We start from the raw sequence: 21,149 nt of genomic DNA, 5'->3' as shown, positions 1-21,149 counted from the left end.
CCCATTGAGAACTTGTGGTCAATCCTCAAGACGTGGGTGGACAGACAAAAACCCACAAACTCTGATAAACTCCAAGCATTGATTAGGCAAGAATGGGCGGCCATCAGTCAGTATGTGGCCCAGAAGTTGATTGACAGCATGCCAGAGGTGAATTGTAGAGGTATTAAAAAAGAAGGGTCAGCACTGCAAATATTGACTCTTTGCATAAACTTAATGTAATTGTCAATAAAAGCCTTTGACACTTATGAAATGCTTATAATTTTACTTCAGTATAACATAACAACATCTGACAAAAAGATCTAAAAACACTGAAGCAGCAAACTTTGTGAAAACCAATATTTGTGTAGTTCTCAAAACTTTTGACCATGACTGTATGTGAACATATTTTCCGTTAAGCTCATTCTCTTCATTGAAGTCACGTTCACTTATTTTTCTGTAGGCTTCTCTGAAATTTTCAGCTTCAGAAGCCAGCCCAAAAGATCACATTAATCTCTACTTGGAATCCTCTGCTGGGTCTATGTGTGCCCTCCGTGCTGTGGATAAGAGTGTCCAGATCTCCTATGAGGATAAGGAGTTGACTACAGAATCTGTGAGTAGAACGTTTAGATGGAAGCAGTATGTGGGCGAGGATTAGGAGATTGATGTGCAAAATGTTGCGAGCTATAAACATGGAAGGAATTCGAGCTATATACTTCTTACTAAACTCCCTTTAATGCACAAAACAGAAATAGGTGCACAAATTCTGAGAACCTTTGATGGAAAAGTAATGACATTGGCCAATGCAAGGAGAAAATATGTCAAGAATGCCATGGTGGGTATGAGTTTAAGCAAAATATTGTTTAGATACTTGACACACTCTTTAATTTTTCCAGGTGTTTAAATTGTTCAAATACTCTACAAGAGGTGGCTATCCGGATAGTGTGCAGGAGCCGATATCAAACCCTTGTTGGTGGCCTAGGCCTTGGATATTAGACCAAGCTAGAATAATTGGACCAATTTACAGACCAGTGCAGGATGCTTTTGTGGATGTGTTCAGTTTATTCAAGGTATGTCCCAAACACAGTCTGTACCAATAGTATTCACTTGTCTGTTTCCACCACCCTCTCTTGCACTGCTCTGCCTTTCTTCTAGTTTTATCTACTTTCTGCACATTTTCCCCCAGTTTTCCTGTTTTTATGAACTTTCTTTTGATTTCTACTAAACAGGAAGTCGGTTTGAAGATCCTAACAAATACTCAAATAATGAAGCCACGGCTTGAGCGATTGTTTTGTCCCCTTATTCTTCATAGTAAGTGACCTTATCTGACCTTTCCTGGGAAAAGTGGGAGATGTGAGTACATCAGAGTGTAGTAGGCAATTGGGTTGGCTGATTTTTTCATGATGAGGGTGAGAATGGGCTGTTTATCAGTGTTCATGGAATGCTACAATATCAGGGAATTGTTCTTGGGAGTTGCTTTTCAATAGTGATGATAGTCTCCTGCAATTCAATTCACCGAACAAATCGTTCTGCCCATCAAAATTGTTGTGTCTGCCCAAAGTAACCCCCATACCCTTGGAGGCATAGTGTAATATTAAACACCTACCCATGTCCTTAGCTCCCCCCCCATCCTAATTGCAACTGGTACTGTGTAAGACCAAAGTATTAGTAAACATCCTCCCCCATCATGTGCTTGGAGGCCCCAGTTATCTCACCTCCAGCCATTGAAAGATGGGGCAGAGTACTGAAGGCATTTATGGACTGGGAAAAACATGGGCATTTCTGTGCTGGGCAGGGGACCCTCTGTTGCTGTGTGTGTGGGGCAAAGTTATGAACAGCAGTGGTGCCATTAGGGAATAGTGTGCTTTGGCAAACTGTAGCTCTTCAGTGTTTATGGAACTATCTGCTTGTATGCTGAGAATTGCAGTTCCACAACAGTTGGAGAGTGACATGTTACTATCCTGTAATGTGTGCTGGAATTGAGGAAAGGCTCTTAAAGAGACTCTATAATCTACTATATAAATGCCTAGTGGCGTGTGTGAAAAAAAAACAAAACAAGCTGCAGCGCCACCTGCTGGGCAGAGTTATACACTGACCTATATATTTCTTGAAGGAGAAGTGACAGGTGGGAGTGGTTGGTGGTTGCCGGGGGTGACAGTGGGGAGTTTTTAACACCTTAAGTAGCTTGATGAAGGATGTGGCGATGAAGATGAAGGATGAGGTGATGGAGAAAAATTATGAGGTGGTGACATGTGGGCAAAACCACGTTAAAAAAGGGCGCTTGCGTCGGGAAGTAACGCTCTTCCCCTGAGGAGGCCTGGCCTAGCCCCAAATGCATGACAAGAACCTTTTTAACACCTTAAGTAGCTTGATTTGACTAGAATGCATGAGTATCATGCACGGGTTAACTTGTGAAATAATTCAGTTATCGGTGAGTGGCACAAAAGCCCTCTAAAATGTTGTGATAAAAATAAGAATGTTTAGAAATGTAATTGTCCAAGTCTGATCTTCTGTTACTTGAAAACAATTGTATCACAATGTATATGAACGGATGAAATGAACATAATTGAACAATCTTTGCTGTGAATTCTCAATTACTCCAACACGCATTTAGAACATTTAGGGTATAGATTATTCTATAAAAAAAAATCTTTTAGAATTAGATTGGCTAAAATTCTTAAATGGATGCATTAATGGCCATTGAGATTTTAGATCTTATGAGAATTTTTTATTTGTTCTTTTTATTTTTAGAAGGTATGATACTAGAACCTGTCGGGGTAGCGGACAGGATTCCGATGGAAATACTACCTGAAGCTAAATCTCCCGTGTCAGCCAGCAATGATGTGGTTAGAAAGTTTTTCCCTGATACTTGGCTCTGGACTCTCATACTCATTGAGTAAGTAGAATCAAGGCACCTATAGCCTTCACTGCTAGAGTTATACCACGCGTTGAGCAATGGAAGCACAGATTTGTGTGATACAAGAGATTTCCCTCTTGTATAGTCCGTGATCATGACTGAACACAAGGTAGGTTCCTGGCCTTCTGCCCCAATTGAACACCCACACTTTGCAGTGATAATAATTTCGCCACAGCTTTTATTTAACAATTTTACAAACGTAACGGGAGGGGCTTTCCAAAGGGTCATGGATACCATGCCTAAACACCATCTTCCAGGATACAAATACCATATATTTCCACCTGTTCACCTGCCATTCAGTTCCGGTGGCAACCACACAAGTGCTAGTCCTGAGGCCCCACCCTCCTCTCAGCTCCTTCCCATTAGGAGCAAGTAATGTCTGTGACAGGATGGACCGCCTATACCACCCTGTCTGCTGTTGCTGAGAAGCAGCTAGGCTTACTTTGCCACTGTTTCCTTTCATTATCCCAAATGCGCCCTCTCACCACAGTAGGAGGGGTTTGCAAGTGCTGCCACCACTGGACTCCTTTACCGGCATCCAGTACTGGGTTTTTTCTGGGTAACTGTTGCTGCGAGTGTACCCCGTTATTGGTGTACCTGGGCTGGTACTCCTGACCTCTTCCTATGATCAGGGTTGCTGTGAATGGATCCCCCCTGGCCTATCACACTGACCAGAGCTGCTGGGTAGTGGGCAGAGTGATGGTGCTGAATGCTGGGTCCAAACCCCAGAAACAACTGAGAACGGCTTAGATTTTGGGTCTAATCTGTAGGTCACAGGATTTTCAGCATGGAAGATGTTCTCAAGCAGGTCTTTGAAGCAAGTGATGTTTATTAGCAGTTACACTGATTGAAGGTATCAGTGCTCAGGTCAGATGGAATCTGAAGAACAATCTCCAATAGAAGACAGGGCTTTTTATACAAATTTGGACACAGTCACACAGGCTGTTTTTAGAATAAGGATGCAATTTGTTTACCCAAACATGGATTTACATGCAATGCAAAGCTAACAATGTTTACAATTCTCTATTATGTGCTAAAACTTGATGCTTGCATTATCTGAGATATACAGGCTAAACAGGTGTTTGTCACTTCAGATAAAGACTTACTTAACATTTATTGCTATCAGCAAACAGACTTCCTATAGCAAACTTACAAAACCAAACAATGACATTTGCATGCAAAACACATCCCAATGTAACACGATAAGCATTTAAAATTATACATTGGTGCCTGTACCTCTGATTGAAATACATTTCTACAATAAATTATTTCTACATGATCCAGCCACAAATAAGTTATTTATCAGTGATCCAGTCACAATGACTTTATGTTATGGTTTTATATTTTGAATCTATATGCTGATAGATTGTTAGTGTGCAGGCAAGGCCTTCTTACCTCTCTGTCTGTTATACCCAGTATTGTTTTATTATTGTGTTTGTTCCCAATTGTAAAGAGTTACGAAACTTGCTGGTGTTATATAAATAAATGATAATGATGATGATGATGATTGATTTCTTCAAAAAGAAAAGAAGGTTCCATATGGATTTAGGAGTGGAATTAAATGGTAATGAGGGGTTTGGATAGTGGGTGTGTGTTTATTTTCCCCATCTTACATGCTGTTATGGATGTTCCCCTGGGCCCTGGCTGCCAAGGCATGCTGGCACTTGTAGTTCCACAGGTGTCAGCATGCTCTGGCACCCATGTGCATTCTGGTGCTTTTAGTTCCACAGCACTTAATTCATTTTTTACATTAGACTATGGCTCTGGCACCCTCCACCACAGGAGTGCCAGATTGAGATCCCATGCTCGTTGTTCTCCTGCTGAAATAATATGCAAGGCTATATAAGAGGGGGGTCTAGGGGAAACGCAGGATTTCTAAAGGGAGTTTTCCAAAAGTTGTATTTTGTAACAAAGCAAAATAACATACATAACACTTTCCACAATAAGCCTCCACCTACTACACATTATAAATGCCGCTGTGCCTTCTGAAAACTTATATCATTGCCAAATTTGCAGATACCGATCAGCCACAAGATTAAACCACTGACAAGTAAAGTGCATAACATTGATTATCTCATTACATTGGCATTTATCAAGGGGTGGCATATATTAGGCAACTACTAAAAAGTCAGTTCTTGACGTTAATGTGTTGGAAGCAGGAAACATGGCCGCCTCCAATGCAGGGTATCGCTTACGCAGCCTATGTAGCAAACTAATAACTGGGGGGGGGGGGGGCGCACACAGCAGATTAATGATCTGAACGACACCTAGGTTATCACACCAGAAGAAGGACTGCTTGCTGAAACCTAGGTGTCCACAACTCAACCACCACCACCACCAAATTGTCTCTCTCTTTCCTTCGGAACGGGAGATATGGCATTGAGGCCTGGGAAAACCTGCAGTTGTCCATTAAAATTTATGGCAAAATCCTAGAAATAGGGATAACCCAAAAGGCTGCAACAATCAGGCATAGTGCACCGCCCTTGTCGGCAGACAGCCGACAGAGCCTCAAAATCGTGTCATCCACTATGCCCAAGTAAAACAGATGAGTATAGAGACCCTTGGTCCTATAACGCGCAATTGCAACCCCCAGGGAGCAAAAATGTGCAATAACAGAAAACAAGGTGTCGGAACAGGCTAATCTATACTTACCACCAGAAAAATAGTCCAAGTAATGTGCGATTCCACAATGACCCGTCCTGAGCACGAAGGAACTGAAGCATTCGAAAATCAGGCAAGAAACGACACATCTCATGGGGAGACACTAGTCCACGTAGAACCCAACATCTAATGTAAAACCCAAGAACGGTAACGACTCGTGGTGCGGTGGAAGTAGATGAAAAGCAAAGTAAATCTCCACCTTAGCTAGCAAGACCCCCCAACCAAAACCCTTTAACCATCTCCAAGATGGACATAAATGACTGATAAGATACAGTACAGAACCATTCAGTAATAGCATTGTTAACTGAGGCACCCGTTAGAAATGACATGTTTCGTATCAACAGGAACGTCACCACCACTCTCTTAGGGACCAGTCATATGGGGCAAATTACAACATCCCAAAAAAGCGGATTCTAGGAAGAGCCACACCTGCGCCCAAATTATATCGCCCTGGTAACTTCCTCCACCAGCACCATCAGGAAACAAAGACAGCAAATATCAAATTCACACTGACAAGGTCTGAACTGACCCTGTGGTTGACAGGCGAAAACCATAACAAATCCCGGATACAAAATTTCAGCATATGCCTTATTGGAGTATTGGTCAAGCCATCTACCTAGACTGGCCAATCGACCTGGGGAACCCTCTTCACTAACCACGTAAGTGCTCCTGTCACTACTGCTTCTAGCAAGTTTGTCACAGGATTTGGCTGCATGATCCCTGCCACATTGCAGACATGCATGCAAGAACTTCTAGGCCGTCCCCGAAGACAGCGGGCATTGTTGCAGGTGTAGTACTAACCGCCCAAGAAAAATGGCTCGTCAGGCCTCCCTTGCACAGCTGGCCTACAAGTCGGGGCACCCGAGGCCTCAATCCACCCTCCAGGAAAACTGGCAGCCAAACCTCAACGTCCTCGAAGCCGAGAAGAAGATTCCGTTGCTCATCATATTTGGCCCAGAATTCATCCTCTTAATATAGCTATGTCCCAGGCCTGGACATCATGTACATGTCATGGATAATGTGTATATATGTGTATATATGTATACACAGCCATGTACTCATGAGGCCATGTTATAAATAACAGGCTGCAGAATGTAAATGTCGCTTAACTGGTTATGACAGGTCTTGAATCTGGACTTGCCAGTGCCCCCTCGTGCGAGCGCACGTGGACACAACTTACTGAGCACTCCCTGTAATGATAGAATCCAGAAGCAACCGCCAGATCCATTACACCACACGACGGCCGAGCCCGGACCATGGGACCAAGAAACCCTGCAATGGCGTGGTCATGCACAGCGGAGACACCTGCTGGAAGAGGAAACTTACCATACCAAATAAAACAAAGCATTGAAAATTAGTAAGCTAGGCACTTGCCAGGGGCAGGACAGTGTAGGACAGTGTAGGGGGAAGCAAAGGAAATAGATGTATGTAATCATTGTATGTTCATCCATGCTGCTACTACTACTCTGATCATTATTCTGTGAATTTCATCCCTGCAATCTGTGTTTAAAGTATGTTATAGGAAACTGTTATCTGTTTAAACTTAGGTTGGCACAGTCTTTTATTGCTGCCTAATTTATGATAGGTATCTGGCCTCCTCTATCCTTTCCCACAAATGTTTTCTTTTCCTTTGATTAGCTGACCAATTAGCACATCTGTAGTGTATTCCTAAATTAGACTGACTACATCTTAGCTTCATTCTATGGGGAGACGTATGTGGGGTTAGACGTGTGTGATTTCTACACTAAGTGGACGAAAATGCACAGTTAGACAACACAGTTGGACAAACATTGGACTACATTTGACTTGCTTTTACTCCCAGCAATAAGCAACATCTGCCACAGCCTATTTCTGCACTACTTGTCTATTTATATGGAATACTGCTAAGAGGTAATTCTTAAAATACCCTTGCTTTTTGCTTTTACCCCTTTTATCACAATGTTTCACAAATTGCTTTTCTTAGTCTCATTTCATGGCATGATCTTTAGGACTGTGTCATCTTTCACCCCTCCACCAACACACAAATTTGTTCATATTGCACCTGCATTACTCCACTCACCTCTATTTAACACCCATGAACTGTTGTCCTATTTATTATCTCTAACAAGTACAGCCTCCACCTGTCGCCAGAAAATAAAAGGCCACACATCTTACAATCCCCTTGCTTATCTTTCGCTCACTCTGCTTCTATTAGCTGGTGATATATCACCTAATCCAGGTCCCCCACACTCCTCACACACACATACATCAGAACACTACCGTTCTATAGCAAACCTCAAACACATCACCTGTCTCCCCTCTCTTCCCAAGTCCTTTAAATGTGCCCTTTGGAATGCACGCTCTGTTTGTAACAAACTTACCTCCGTTCATGATCTCTTCCTCTCAAAAAACCTCAACCTTCTGGCAATAACAGAAACATGGCTCATGCAATCAGACACTGCCTCACCTGCAGCACTTTCACATGGTGGCCTCCATCTCACCCACACCTCCAGACCTGAAGGCAGACAAGGAGGTGGGGTTGGACTACTTCTCTCCCCACAGTGCACATACACAGTTCTACCAAATGTGCCATCACTCACGTTCACATCTTTTGAAGTACATGCTATTCGCATTTTTAATCCATTCTCCCTACGTGTTGCGGTGATCTATCGTCCCCCTGGAGCACACCAACAATTTATTGAGGATTTCTCTGCATGGCTCCCTCACTTCTTATCTTCAGACATCCCCACCATCATCATGGGTGACTTCAACATCCCCATTGATAACCCACCTTCCAAAGCTGCTTCCAAACTACTCTCTCTAACATCCTCACTTGACCTCTCCCAGTGGATTGAATCATCTACTCATAAGGATGGCCACTGCCTTGATCTTGTTTTCTCTAGACTATGCTCAGTTTCTAATTTTATTAATACACCCTTCCCCCTCTCGGATCATCACCTTATCAGCTACACTCTCACCCCCACTGCTCTAACCTCTCTACTGTCTAACTCAACCAAGCCTCCTCATACTCGTAGAAATCTTAATTCTATTAATCTTCAACAATTTTCCACCTCTCTCCAACACCTTCTCTCCCCTATCTCTACATTCTCATCCCCTGAGATGGCAGTACCTCATTTTCACCTAACCTTAGCAATGGCCCTTGATCAAGTGGCTCCAGCGACACTTCATACTACACGTCGACTTCGATTTCAACCGTGGCACACCAAAGCAACACGAAATCTTCAAAAACTGTCCCGTAAAGCAGAACGTCACTGGCGTAAATCTCGAAGCTCTAATGACTTCTTCACATATACTTCTGTCTACCACTCCTATCGAAATGCTCTGGACACTGCAAAACAAACATACTTTCAATCTCTTATCTATGCTCAGGCTTCTAACCCCAAACGCCTTTTCAATACATTTAATCATCTTCTCAATCCTCCCACCCCGAACCCTCCATCTACTATCAGTGCTCAGGACCTTGCTTCCTACTTCAAGGACAAGATTGACAAGATCAGACTAGAAATGGTATCCTCTTCCTCAACAAGCCATCAGCTCATTTCCTTCCCTCTACCCTCTGACACCCTTTCTTCATTTGACCCCACAAATGAAGATGAAATTTCTACGCTCTTCTTATCTTCCTACTCTACCTCCTGTCCTCTTGATCCTATTCCCTCGCAAATTGGTAGATCCCTGTCTTCTGTGCTCATTTCACCTCTAACTCAAATCTGTAATCTCTCACTCTCTACTGGCATCTTTCCATCACTATACAAGCATGCAGTGATTACTCCTATTCTAAAAAAACAAAACTCCGACCCAAACTCTCTCTCAAATTACCGTCCCATCTCTCAGCTCCCTTGCCCCTCCAAGCTTCTAGAGAGACTTGCCTACACTCGCCTCACACGCTTTCTTTCCGCAAACAACCTGTTGGATCCTCTTCAGTCTGGCTTTCGTTCTCAACACTCCACAGAGACTGCGCTGACCAAGGTTGTTAATGATCTGATCACTGCTAAGACTGAACGCCATTACTCTCTCCTAATTCTCCTTGATCTCTCGGCTGCATTTGACACCGTTGACCACTCTCTTCTCATACAAACGCTGCAATCCCTAGGTCTTCAAGACACAGTTCTATCCTGGTTCTCATCTTACCTCTCTAATCGCTCTTTCACTGTTAATTTCTCTGGAGCCACCTCTGCTCCGCTTCCCCTATCAGTTGGAGTACCACAAGGCTCGGTGCTAGGTCCTCTGCTGTTCTCTATCTATACCGCTTCTCTTGGAAATCTAATAAGTTCCTTTGGCTTTCAGTATCATCTCTATGTGGATGATACCCAAATCTATCTATCCTCTCCTGATATCTCGACATCTGTGTTGTCCCGTGTAACTGACTGTCTTTCTGCCATTTCATCTTGGATGTCCTCTCGTCAACTCAAACTTAATCTTTCTAAAACAGAGTTAATAATATTCCCACCCGCCAACAAGAGCATACCTGACATTTCTATCTCTGTTGATAACATGACCATAAATCCCACCCCACAAGCTCGCTGCCTAGGTGTAATCCTTGATTCACGCCTATCCTTTGTTCCCCACATTGACTCTATATCTAAATCATGTTACATACATCTAAAGAACATTTCCAGAATCCGCACATATCTCACACAAGACACTGCTAAAACCTAAATTCATGCACTAATCATCTCCCGCATTGACTATTGCAATTCCCTCCTTACTGGTCTTCCCAAAAACAGACTCAAAATCAAAATAAAATCTATTTTGCATGCTTCGGCAAGACTGATTTTCCTTGCAAATAGCTATTCCTCTGTTGAATCACTCTGTATGTCTCTACACTGGCTGCCTGTCTTCTACCGAATCCAATATAAAATACTTTTACTAACCTACAAGGCCATCAACAAAGCTGCACCAACATACATCTCCTCTCTTGTCTCAAAATATCTCCCAACTCGGCAACTCCGTTCTGCAAAAGATCTGCGTCTCTCATCCACCCTCATTACATGCTCCCATTCCCGGTTACAGGACTTTTTTCGGGCTGCACCCACTCTATGGAACTCTCTCCCTCGCACAATAAGACTCTCCTCTGGTCTACAAACTTTCAAGCGTTCTCTGAAAACCTACCTATTCAGACAAGCTTATAATATTCCTCAACCACCATCTTAACCTCACTACCTTTAGCCTGTTACACAATTTCACACAAGACAACTACCCCCGGACCAACATTGTTGTGTGACAGGATCATTTAGCTTATGAGTCACCCTACCTTTGCAGTCTGGCTGGGCCAAGATGCAAAATGTATACTTAACCTCATGTGTCAATCTCCCATTGTCCCATAGATTGTAAGCTTGCGAGCAGGGCCTTCTCACCTCTTTGTCTGTTTTACCCAGTTTGTTTATTAGTTTATTACGTTTGTCCCCAATTGTAAAGCGCTACGGAATATGTTGGCGCTATATAAATAAATGATGATGATAAATGATGATGAATGGGTCAAAAACCTACACATAATCTGTGCAACCAGTGATTTGCAACAGAAAATAATAGCGCAGATGGAGGAGCATAGTGTAGAGGCGGAATAGGCAGGTAGTGTGCAAAATAGCCCAAGCAGGGAGTATCCAGTTGACCACACCAAATGTAAGTATAGTCCCAATGATGGCACACCCAGGTAGGCCTCAATAACACTGCAATTAATTAATTATGCAAAATGCTAGCTGTGTAATAGAACAGTCATAAAAGACTGCATCCAAACAGGCTGAGTCCAATTCAGTACCCAACCATATACGCACAAAATATACCAACTATGCAGTTCCCTTGGGATTTGTTGTATCATGGCATATATTTCCATTCACTGATACAAAGGTCCTCTGGCCGCACCATGCCACCAAGCATGGCCACAGTTGTGGGCCTCTACAGTTTGTGTATTTTATAATTTTATTATATATGTATTAATTTTTTTCTGTTCTGTTTTTAAAATCAGTATATTTTAATTGGCTTAAACTGTAATGCCCCACACCATGACACCAAACATTCGTGGCCATGAACCATCTGAGCCATCTCACCACAACAATGCCCCCCCAGCTAGGGGAGCAGAGGGAGCTGCACCATGCCCCATTGCCAAATAATGAGGCTAAAAAGGGGGTCCCTCATGAGAATACCAACTGTAGCTGGTGGAGCAGTGAGGGGCCTATACTCTGGCCCCCAGTCGCAAACGCAGGGAAACTAAATTGCTAATGCAACTCAGCGCAGTGGAGGTCCCTTGCCGCAGTTTAGGTAGTCTGGGCATAGCGGCTGACATGCACGCTGGTCGAAGGGTAACCTTCCACTCAGACCGCACCGTTGGGTAGGAGACATGACCACACGCTCGACTGGGATCAAAATTGTGGCCACAAGGAGACACCAACACCAGGTAAGTGTGGGGGGGCATGGGCAGTTACAGGGCATAAACGTGAGAGGGGCGAATGAGCAGGGGCTAGCAGGGTGGGAAAAGAAGTAAACACCCAGGGACAACAAAGGAAAAGAAAACGAAAAAGGGGTCGAAAAAGCCAAGGAAATCAAAAAGTGCAGAAGGAAGGAAACCATAAAAATTTATTTTGATGCGTCTGCATATATACATTGAATTTTGACCAACCTGTTTCTTAAGGCATGTGCTCCCTCAAAGATAAACACAAAGCCACAATTTTGCAGCCATAGGCTTTACGCCTGTGGCTGCAAAATTTGTGGCCTACTGCACTATATGTAGCTTATAGGATCCAGCCGTCACTACCCCCGAGTGACTATGTGGTAAAATCTGATATAAATCTGGTTGCTCGGCCCTTGGGCTGAGCGATTAAACTTGTTTGTGTTTTGGTACTTTTACATGTTAGAAAGCATTTTTCTCAGTGATTATGATTATTATGTCGTATTAGTATCTCATCCTCTTGTGTCTTCTTGTGTCTGCATGGCCATCTCCTAAAGTAACTCTGGTACTTTAACCACCCCGGTGACCGTCCCAGACACCATCACGCAGTTTAATGCCAGAGTCTTCTGCATGGGGGACATTGGTTTTGGGCTCTCCCCACAAGTGTCCCTGACTGTCTTCAAGTCGTTCTTTGTGGAGCTTTCCCTGCCTTACTCCATCGTCCAAGGAGAGACGTTCAACCTTAAGGCCTCCGTCTTCAATTATCTGAAGCAGTGTTTGAAGGTGATTATCAAAAAAAGAGTTTTGAACCAAAATATTCAAGAGAATTCCATGTGTGCAAAGGTTTGTTCTGATTGGCTGTTTTTCAGTAAAGAGTTTAATTTTAGGGTGTTTTCTTATAATACATTTAATACACACACTACTATTTGAAACAAAGTGAGCTGCTTGTATGAAGTGATCCGTATACCTGGGTTTTTTTAATCACCTTCACTGATAATTATCCATTCCATCGCAATGACTCATCGGACATAAGTGACATCACTTATCACCAAATATAAGTAATGACATCACTAGTCACCAAGATATGTTTAATTGGATATTTGACCTATATTCATATATCTTGTATATTATATATATTTGACTCACGTCTTCCATGCAATTTTTGAAAAAGCACTTTCTGCGGGTTAACTGGTTCATATGTCACCCAGGTCCAGGTAACACTGCTCAAGTCTCCGGATTTCACAGTGGAATTGTGCCAGGGCTGTCAGTATTCCTTGTGTGTCTGTGCCAATCAAGTAGTGACCTTTAACTGGAAATTCACAGCCAAAAGAATAGGTAATCATTTTTGTATTTGTACACCTGGGGACACCCTTTAAGGTAATTTACTCCATTGCTATTTAAGAAAAGGGATGTCTCCACAGACAGAGGGCCTGATTCATTAAGGAAAGTAAAGCAAAAAAATGAGTAGCTTTGAACCTTGTCAAAAACATGTTGCATTGGAGAGGGAGGTGAATTTTAAAATGCGATGGCAGATGTATAGTTGGGGTAGAGCATGTCCTAGATCAACCTTAAATTTCAGTGTAGAAATAAAGCTATCAAGTATTTGTGTGCTACATGAAAAAACAGACAGTATTTTACTTATTTACAAAATAATAAACTAATTTGCACCCCTTGTATTGTAACATGGTTTTGTCCAGAAGAAAACTTTCTAATTTTTTTGCCTTACTTTTCTTAATGATTCAGGTCCAGAAAGAGCAGATCTCTGAGGGCATTATCCTATTCAATGTTATATTGACTTTGCAGAGCTACTGTATTGTCTTATCTTCAATAGTTATAATTCTGTTGTGGCTCATTGTAGATCCTGACAATTGACCAGCAACTCTGTGTGAATTTTTTTGCTTCTGTTGTGTGAACTCTGTGTTATGTGTTTGTCCCAGGCTTGGTGGAAATCACTGTGAGAGCCGAAGCAGTGACCAGCCAAGATCTCTGCGAAGGAAAGAAACCATACGTGCCCCTTAATGGAAAGTTAGACATATTCCAAAAAAAACTTTTAGTCAAAGTAAGTTTTTTAATCGTCGATGTCTGTTGGTCATTGTCACACAGTTATTTATGCAACATACATTCTAATATTTACAGCATTAGCCATTGTTTCACTTTGAAAATATGTGCAGGGTGAAATGTTTTTAAACGTCAATCCAGTTCTTTTAATAGGGTCCCAGTAAATTATGATCTGATTTGCAAAACAGTAACTGTAGAACGAAAAGGTGGCAGCCAACTATCGGAAGAGCATCGGAGAAGCCACCATTGGAGAAGCCATCTTTATTCAAGCTAAGAGGATACATGATGTTCCATGACCTCAGAGATATCTGCAGAGGACATAAGTCCTGAAAGCAATGGAAGGAGTTTGTGCTTAATAATAATAATAATAATAATAATAATAATAATAGTAAAGTAACATAATGAAGCAAAAGACAGAGCAAGGAACTTCTATTAAAATCTTTGTTCATCCCCAAACTCATGACACTCCTATAATGAACACATACAGAGTCTTATGTAGCGTCGTACAGGCAAGATGCCACTGATTCTTTGCTGTACAAATAGTCGTGCTTCCAACTTTACATGAGATCCACAGTGAGTTATTGGCAGGATTTGGAGAGGAAACAAAGAACCAGAGGTTGTAGTAATTGTAAGATGAAATTTGGTAGTTACAGTGAATTCGGCAATCTAAACCACTAAAATATGCTGCTTATTTGTATATTTAGTTAAAAACAACATTTGTCTGTTTCTAACACGGACTCCCTTATTTATTTTTCCCAGCCTAGCGGTATCAGGAAGGAAATTACACAAAATTTGTTCTCCTGTCTGAAAGGTAAAAACACAGGTCATTTTCATGGGTGGGTGGGGGGGTGATTGTGCCCTATCTACAATCAACACCATTTCTTGCAGAAGATATGTCTCCCAAACAGGAGATATTAAATGAGGCAAAGTTGAGAAATAAGAAATGTTACTTATCCTATGGTTTGGGAGCGGCCATACAACTACTGAGATTGTTTAACTGAATTCCCTCTTTTTCCATTCTAGCTTCCAATAACATCATATACAAACCATTCTCAGTGAAAATTCCAACCGCGTGGGTGGAACAATCGGAGAGCGCCTATATTTCCGTGATGGGTGAGATTCTACTGTACACGTTTCAGTGATCCATTTTCATGGATGTTATATCAATGTGGCTGCAGTTCAAGACGCACTATTTCTGATTCCTGCTAAATGTATCTATTCCACAGAACTTTTTTAATTGGGGGTATTACTGATTTTCATTTTTGTATATGGAATATGATGGTACAATGCTATTGTCAATCTTTCTCTAATACTCGGCAGGCTCGGTGTAACTCTGCAGTCACATTGTACTGTGTTATATAGGTTACACACAAAGAGGAGAGCTCCATTGCTATTGTCATTGCTGAAATAGAAATACTAGGGCTGGCAGGATTGGTCTTCTGAATTTGCAATCAAAGTGTACGGTGTTATATAGGTTACACACAAAGAGGAGAGCTCCATTGCTAATTGTCATTGCTGAAATAGAAATACTAGGGCTGGCAGGCTTGGTCTTCTGAATTTGCAATCAAAGTGTATGGTGTTATATAGGTTACAACAAAGAGGAGAGCTCCATTGCTCCATTGCTAATTGTCATTGCTGAAATAGAAATACTAAGGCTGGCAGACTTGTTCTTTTGAATTTGCAGTCAAATTGTACGGTGTTATATAGGTTACACACAAAGAGGAGAGCTCCATTGCTCCATTGCCAATTGTCATTGCTGAAATAGAAATACTAGGGCTGGCATGCTTGGTCTTCTGAATTTGCAGTCAAAATGTACTGTGTTATATAGGTTACACACAGAGAGGAGAGCTCCATTGCTCCATTGCCAATTGTCATTGCTGAAATAGAATACTAGGGCTGGCAGGCTTGGACTTCTGAATTTGCAGTCAAATTGTACGGTGTTATCAAAATGGATTCACAGCAGTACACAGAAGAGCAGGAGCATCAAGCAGCTGCTGGCACCAGTCATGATGATAGTAATCCCTCTTCGTGATCTGGTAAAGCCTATGTTAAAATGCATAGTGTTTGTAAATCAGGGAAAGCAAAATGGATAAAAGCACCTTTCACCTTGGTCAAGAAAATAGACCTGTAATCTAGGCAAAGTTATCTGCAGAAACAAAATTTGCTAACATGCCGTTCTACACACGCAGTGGCAAGGAATGTATGAGGCCTGCGCCATTCTCTATGAGTGCTAGTTCTGCATCTGTCACTGAGGCATCTTCTTGTAAGTTTAGTCGTGACCAAGCATAACATTGTCATTCGGACTCTAAAAGTGGTGTCCAAATTATTTTATGTGTAAAAGCCGAGCGGGAACAAAACAGTAAGGCATTAGAGGAAAATGTATGTTCAGATTAATTAATGACACAAATCCCTGAGAAGAGTCTATCCATGAGTGCTATGTGTAATCCTGACCATTCTGATAGTGTACCCATAAAGAAGGCCCCTTGCAGCATTTCTGCAGATGTGTGCATGTACAGCCCAAGTGTAGCTGGTGATACACAAATTGAGGATGCCACTTTGGAATTGCAAAAGGATGAGGGGGATATTTGTGTAGCCGACCAGGGCGCTAATGAGGATGTTGATGAGGATGATGTTGTTTGTGTAAGTCCTGCATCAGTGGAAGCAGTTCTTGCATGTGATAAGAAGAAGGCCATTGTCATGCCTGGACATAAGACAAAAAAATCCACCTCTTATGTGTGGAATTATTTTTACCCAAATCCTGACAACAGTTGTCTAGCCATTTGTAGCGTTTGTAACGCCACAGTCAGTAGAGGGAGGAACCTTAACCGTCTAGGAACCTCATCCATGTTACGCCATTTGAAGCGAGTTCATGGCAAGTTTTTGGGATAATCCGAAACTTATGCTAAAAAATAACAACAAGCAGTCCATCATCGGTTAGGTCCCTTCTCTCAGCTACATGCCTGCAATCTACACCCACAACACCGTACTCATCAACTTCCTCAGTAGCGATCGGAATTAGTCCTGCATCCAAGTTGCTAAGGCTAGATGACTCCTCCACTATCCTGGATTCCTTAGAAGAATTCTTGAGCGTTAGTCCCACCGCTGCTGTCACCCAGTCGCAAAGCGGATCACAGACGCCATGGCGACTATGCTAGTAGTAGATCTACGTCCAATATCCACTATTAATGCAGCTGGTTTTAGACAGTTACTTGAGGTCTTGTGTCCCCATTACCAAATTCCATCACGACACCATTTCACTAGAAAAGCTATTCCTCATCTCTACCAGAAGGATCGTATAAATGTAATTATTGGGCTACAAAATGTCATTCTACCCACTGTACACTTAACCACAGATATGTGGACAAGCGGAACTGGGCAAACTAAAGATTATATGACTGTGACGGCCAATTGGGTTGGTGAGTCGCCTTCACCAGCAGGAACAGCAGCAGCATGTACCCAAGTACGTCACATTTGTCAGAGGCAGGCTACTCTGTGTAACACTGACTTCACTAAGAGGCATACAGCTGACAATCTATTACAAAAACTAAGGGATGTCATTGCAACATGGCTTATCCCGCTTGGAATCTCCTCCGGATATGTCATATATGATAACGCCACCAATATTGTGAGAGCATTACAGCTGGGTGAAATCCATCACATTCCCTGTTTTGCTCACACAATAAACTTGGTGGTGCAGAGCTTTTTAAAAAATGACAGGGATGTGCAAGAGATGCTGTCTGTGTCCCGTAAAAATATCTGGACATTTCCGGCATTCGGCAACAAAATGTAGGAGATTGCAGCAGCTACAAGAGCAATTTAATTTGCCCTGCCACCAACTGAAGCTAAGGGTGGTGACAAGGTGGAATTCCATCCTGTATATGCTTCTGCGGATGGAGGAACAGTGAAAAGCCATCCACGCTTACTCCACAAGCCATGACATTGGGAAAGGAGCGGGGATGTATTTTAATCAAGCGAAGTGGAGAATGCTTTCCGTGTTGTGCAAGGTGCTGAAACCATTCGAAGTAGTCACCTGTGAAGTGAGTTCAGACACTGCTAGCTTGAGTCAAGTGAATCTCTTAATTAGACTTTTGGAAAAGCAGCTTGAGAAACTGAAGGAGGAGATGAAACAAAGCAATTACGCTAAGTATGTCGGACTTGAAGATCAAGTACTTTTTTCGCTTCAACAGGATCCAAGAGTTATCAAAATCTTGAAATCGGGTCACTACATTTTGGTGACTGTGCTTGGTCCTCAGTTTAAGAGCTATGTCTTCTCTTTGTTTCCAACTAACCCAGATCTGAAAAGATGCAAGAAGCTCCTGTTGAGCGAGATGACAGCTCAAGTGTTCTGTGACAGGACGGCGTCTCCTTAAGTTTCTCACTCAACTGCTGCTAGGAAAAAACGTAGCTTTCCCAAGAGACCCAGAGATGATGCGGATGATTCAGCACAACATTTTGACATCTGGTCTGGTCTAAAAGAATTGACCAAAAAACGTGACATCTCTGCCGTAGCTCCACCTGATCCTACTATCAACATCCAAAGGATGGTGGAGGATTATTTGCACGACAGCATAGAAATAGACACATCAGACAGTCCCTGTACATATTGGGAGAAAAAAAAAGGGAATTTGGAGACCCATGTACCAACTCGCTTTGCACTGCCTAAGCTGTCCACTCTCCTGTGTGTCCTCGGAAAGAGTTTTCAGCACAGCCTGGAACCTTGTTAGCGATCGGCGTAGGAGGCTACTTCCTCAAAATGTGGAAAGATGATGCTCATAAAAATGAACTTCAAGTTCCACTAGGGAAGGCTTTTTCCGCCAATTACATTAAAATACTTAGACTTCTGTAATGGTGGATTCCAGCGGTGATGAATTAATAATGTGTATGGATGATGTACAAACTGATGAGGGTGAGGGTGAGGGTGAGGCTGAGGATGATGACAACAACATCTTGCCACAGTAGAGTTTGTTAACAGCACTGTTACCTTAGGTGCCTTAAGCCCATTGTTACATTGTTTTGTGGGGGCTCAAACAAACCAAGCACTTCAGCCATAATGAGTGGCACTTTTGTGACTGAAGTGCTTGGTTTGTTAAAGTGTGCATGTCCTTTTTAAGATCCAACATAAGGTTGGGTGGGAAGCCGCAAGGATAAATCCATCTTGCACCACTTTAAATTTCAGCTACCGCTGTGAGCCAATACTACCTACATGTGCTATATACTGTTGTGTGCTTAACAAAATCTTAGACACTCATTGATGATGCAGATGACTCAGCACATTTTGACATCTGGGGGTAAATGTATCAAGGTGCGATTTTGCAAATCCAGCAATTTTCTCGGGAGAGTTGAAACTCGCAGATGTATGAAGCTGAGAGTTTATGTAAAATCACCAGAGATGTACTTCTGTCAAAATCGCTATTTCCAAAATCGATAGAGATCAAACTCTAAACTGTTTGCCACTTTGGCCATACAAGTCTCAAATGTATGCAGCTGCAATTTAGCAAACTCTCCTGAGTTTGCTTTAAAACACGCCAGATACTTGCTAGCAGCGTGATCTGTAAACACATCACTGTTACACTGCCTGTCATACAGCCGGAGGTCCCGGCAGCTGTCAAAACTGAGAAAAATAAATAAAAGTAGAAAAAAACAAAAACGTGGGGTCCCTCCTCTATTCACTATTAACCCTAGTGCTGTAAGACTACTGTTGGTTCTGTGAAAATCAGAGAAAAAACTTGCATGTGGTCCCCCTGATTTTCACTGAACTAGCACTAGGCAAACCAGCCGGGGTTGGTGACACTATAGCAGGGGAACACACGGCAGGGGTCCCCCTGCCATAATGACAACCAACCTCAGGCTGTTCAGTGCTGGGCTGGATTCCCTAGGGAGTGGGGTCCTCTGAAAAAATCGAGCGGGCCCCCCTCTAGGGACAACCATCCCAGTGCTGAAAGCACTACTAGGGCTCTTCATAAACCCCTGGGCATTGGGTGTAGGGTAATAAACGATGATATCAGTGTAAAAAAATAAACATGCAACATTTTGTTTTGTGGAACTACAAGTCCCAGCTAGCCAGGGTGCCATAAACAGTGTGGGCATGCTGATACTTGTGGAACTACAGGTCCCAGCCTACCCATGGCAGCCAGAGCACATTGGCACTTGGAGAATCACAAGTGCCAACATGCCCTGACACCCATGGCTGGCTGGGACCTGTAGTTCCACCAAAGAAAATGTTAAATCAACCACCACTCCCTCATTAAAAACACATACATTTAATAAAAATAATAAACCAACAATAAAGACATTAAACACTCTCATTTATACCACATATTTTTATTAAAAATAATAAATGCCCTTATACTCACCACTGTTGTCAGCAGCTTTTAATCCTAAAATGGTTGTCAACCAAGTCCCAAATAAATTTGCATCCAATAGTCCGGTTTGAACAAGTCCAAAATAAATCTGTAATTACCAAAGTCCGGCTTGAAATGTCCAAAACGTATTTGAATCCAAAAGTCCCTGTTTGTAATGTCTTCTTTTTTCTTGGGCAAAAAGCCCCCCTTGTTGCTTGCAGTCTTCATTTCTTCTTGGCAAGGGGGGTCCCCTTGTTGCTTGAAGTCTTCTTCTCTTCAGCCAGGAGGGCCCCAGATTTGTAAGATCCACGGTGGAACATGCTTGTTTAAAAAAAAAATATTGAAGAGACGCCGCAAACAGCTTCTACAGTGTAGAAGCTCCGATACGCAATGAACCTAGTTCATTGCGTTAGGTCTATTTGTAGTATTAGGGGTTTTCCATGACAAAGAACAACGTTCACCACCATCACCATTTATTTATATAGCGCCACTAATTCCACAGAGAACTCACTCACATCAGTCCCTGCCCCATTGGGGCTTACAGTCTTAATTCCCTAACACACACACACACACACACACACAAGGAGTGTGGGAGGAAACCGGAGCACCCGGAAGAAACCTACGCAAACACGGGGAGAATGTACAAACTCTTCACAGATAAGGCCATGGTCGGGAATTAAACTCATGACCCCAGTGTTGTAAGGCAGAAGTGCTAACCACTAAGCCACCGTGCTGCCCTAACGTTGCTTGCAGAAGTAATGTAAGCAAGGACGTCTAAATAGATGTGTATATGTATTACCTTCCACTTTGCTGC

General features: G+C 42.4%; 1 protein-coding gene across 1 annotated transcript in view; it reads left to right on the top strand.

Annotated features, from left to right (window-relative positions):
- LOC142160598 (alpha-2-macroglobulin-like protein 1) overlaps positions 1–21,149 on the top strand; it is a 30,448-nt gene that overhangs the window by 4,061 nt on the left and 5,238 nt on the right. Inside the window, exons 2-9 of the mRNA XM_075215466.1 lie at positions 440–589; positions 1,206–1,287; positions 2,728–2,872; positions 12,494–12,719; positions 13,145–13,271; positions 13,874–13,995; positions 14,754–14,805; positions 15,018–15,107. Coding sequence (XP_075071567.1) covers positions 440–589; positions 1,206–1,287; positions 2,728–2,872; positions 12,494–12,719; positions 13,145–13,271; positions 13,874–13,995; positions 14,754–14,805; positions 15,018–15,107 — 994 coding nt within the window. The remainder of the gene's footprint in view (positions 1–439; positions 590–1,205; positions 1,288–2,727; positions 2,873–12,493; positions 12,720–13,144; positions 13,272–13,873; positions 13,996–14,753; positions 14,806–15,017; positions 15,108–21,149) is intronic.

Source organism: Mixophyes fleayi, chromosome 6 (assembly GCF_038048845.1).
Source record: "Mixophyes fleayi isolate aMixFle1 chromosome 6, aMixFle1.hap1, whole genome shotgun sequence".
Lineage (NCBI taxonomy): Eukaryota > Metazoa > Chordata > Amphibia > Anura > Limnodynastidae > Mixophyes > Mixophyes fleayi.
This window is presented reverse-complemented; position numbering and strand designations above follow the sequence as displayed.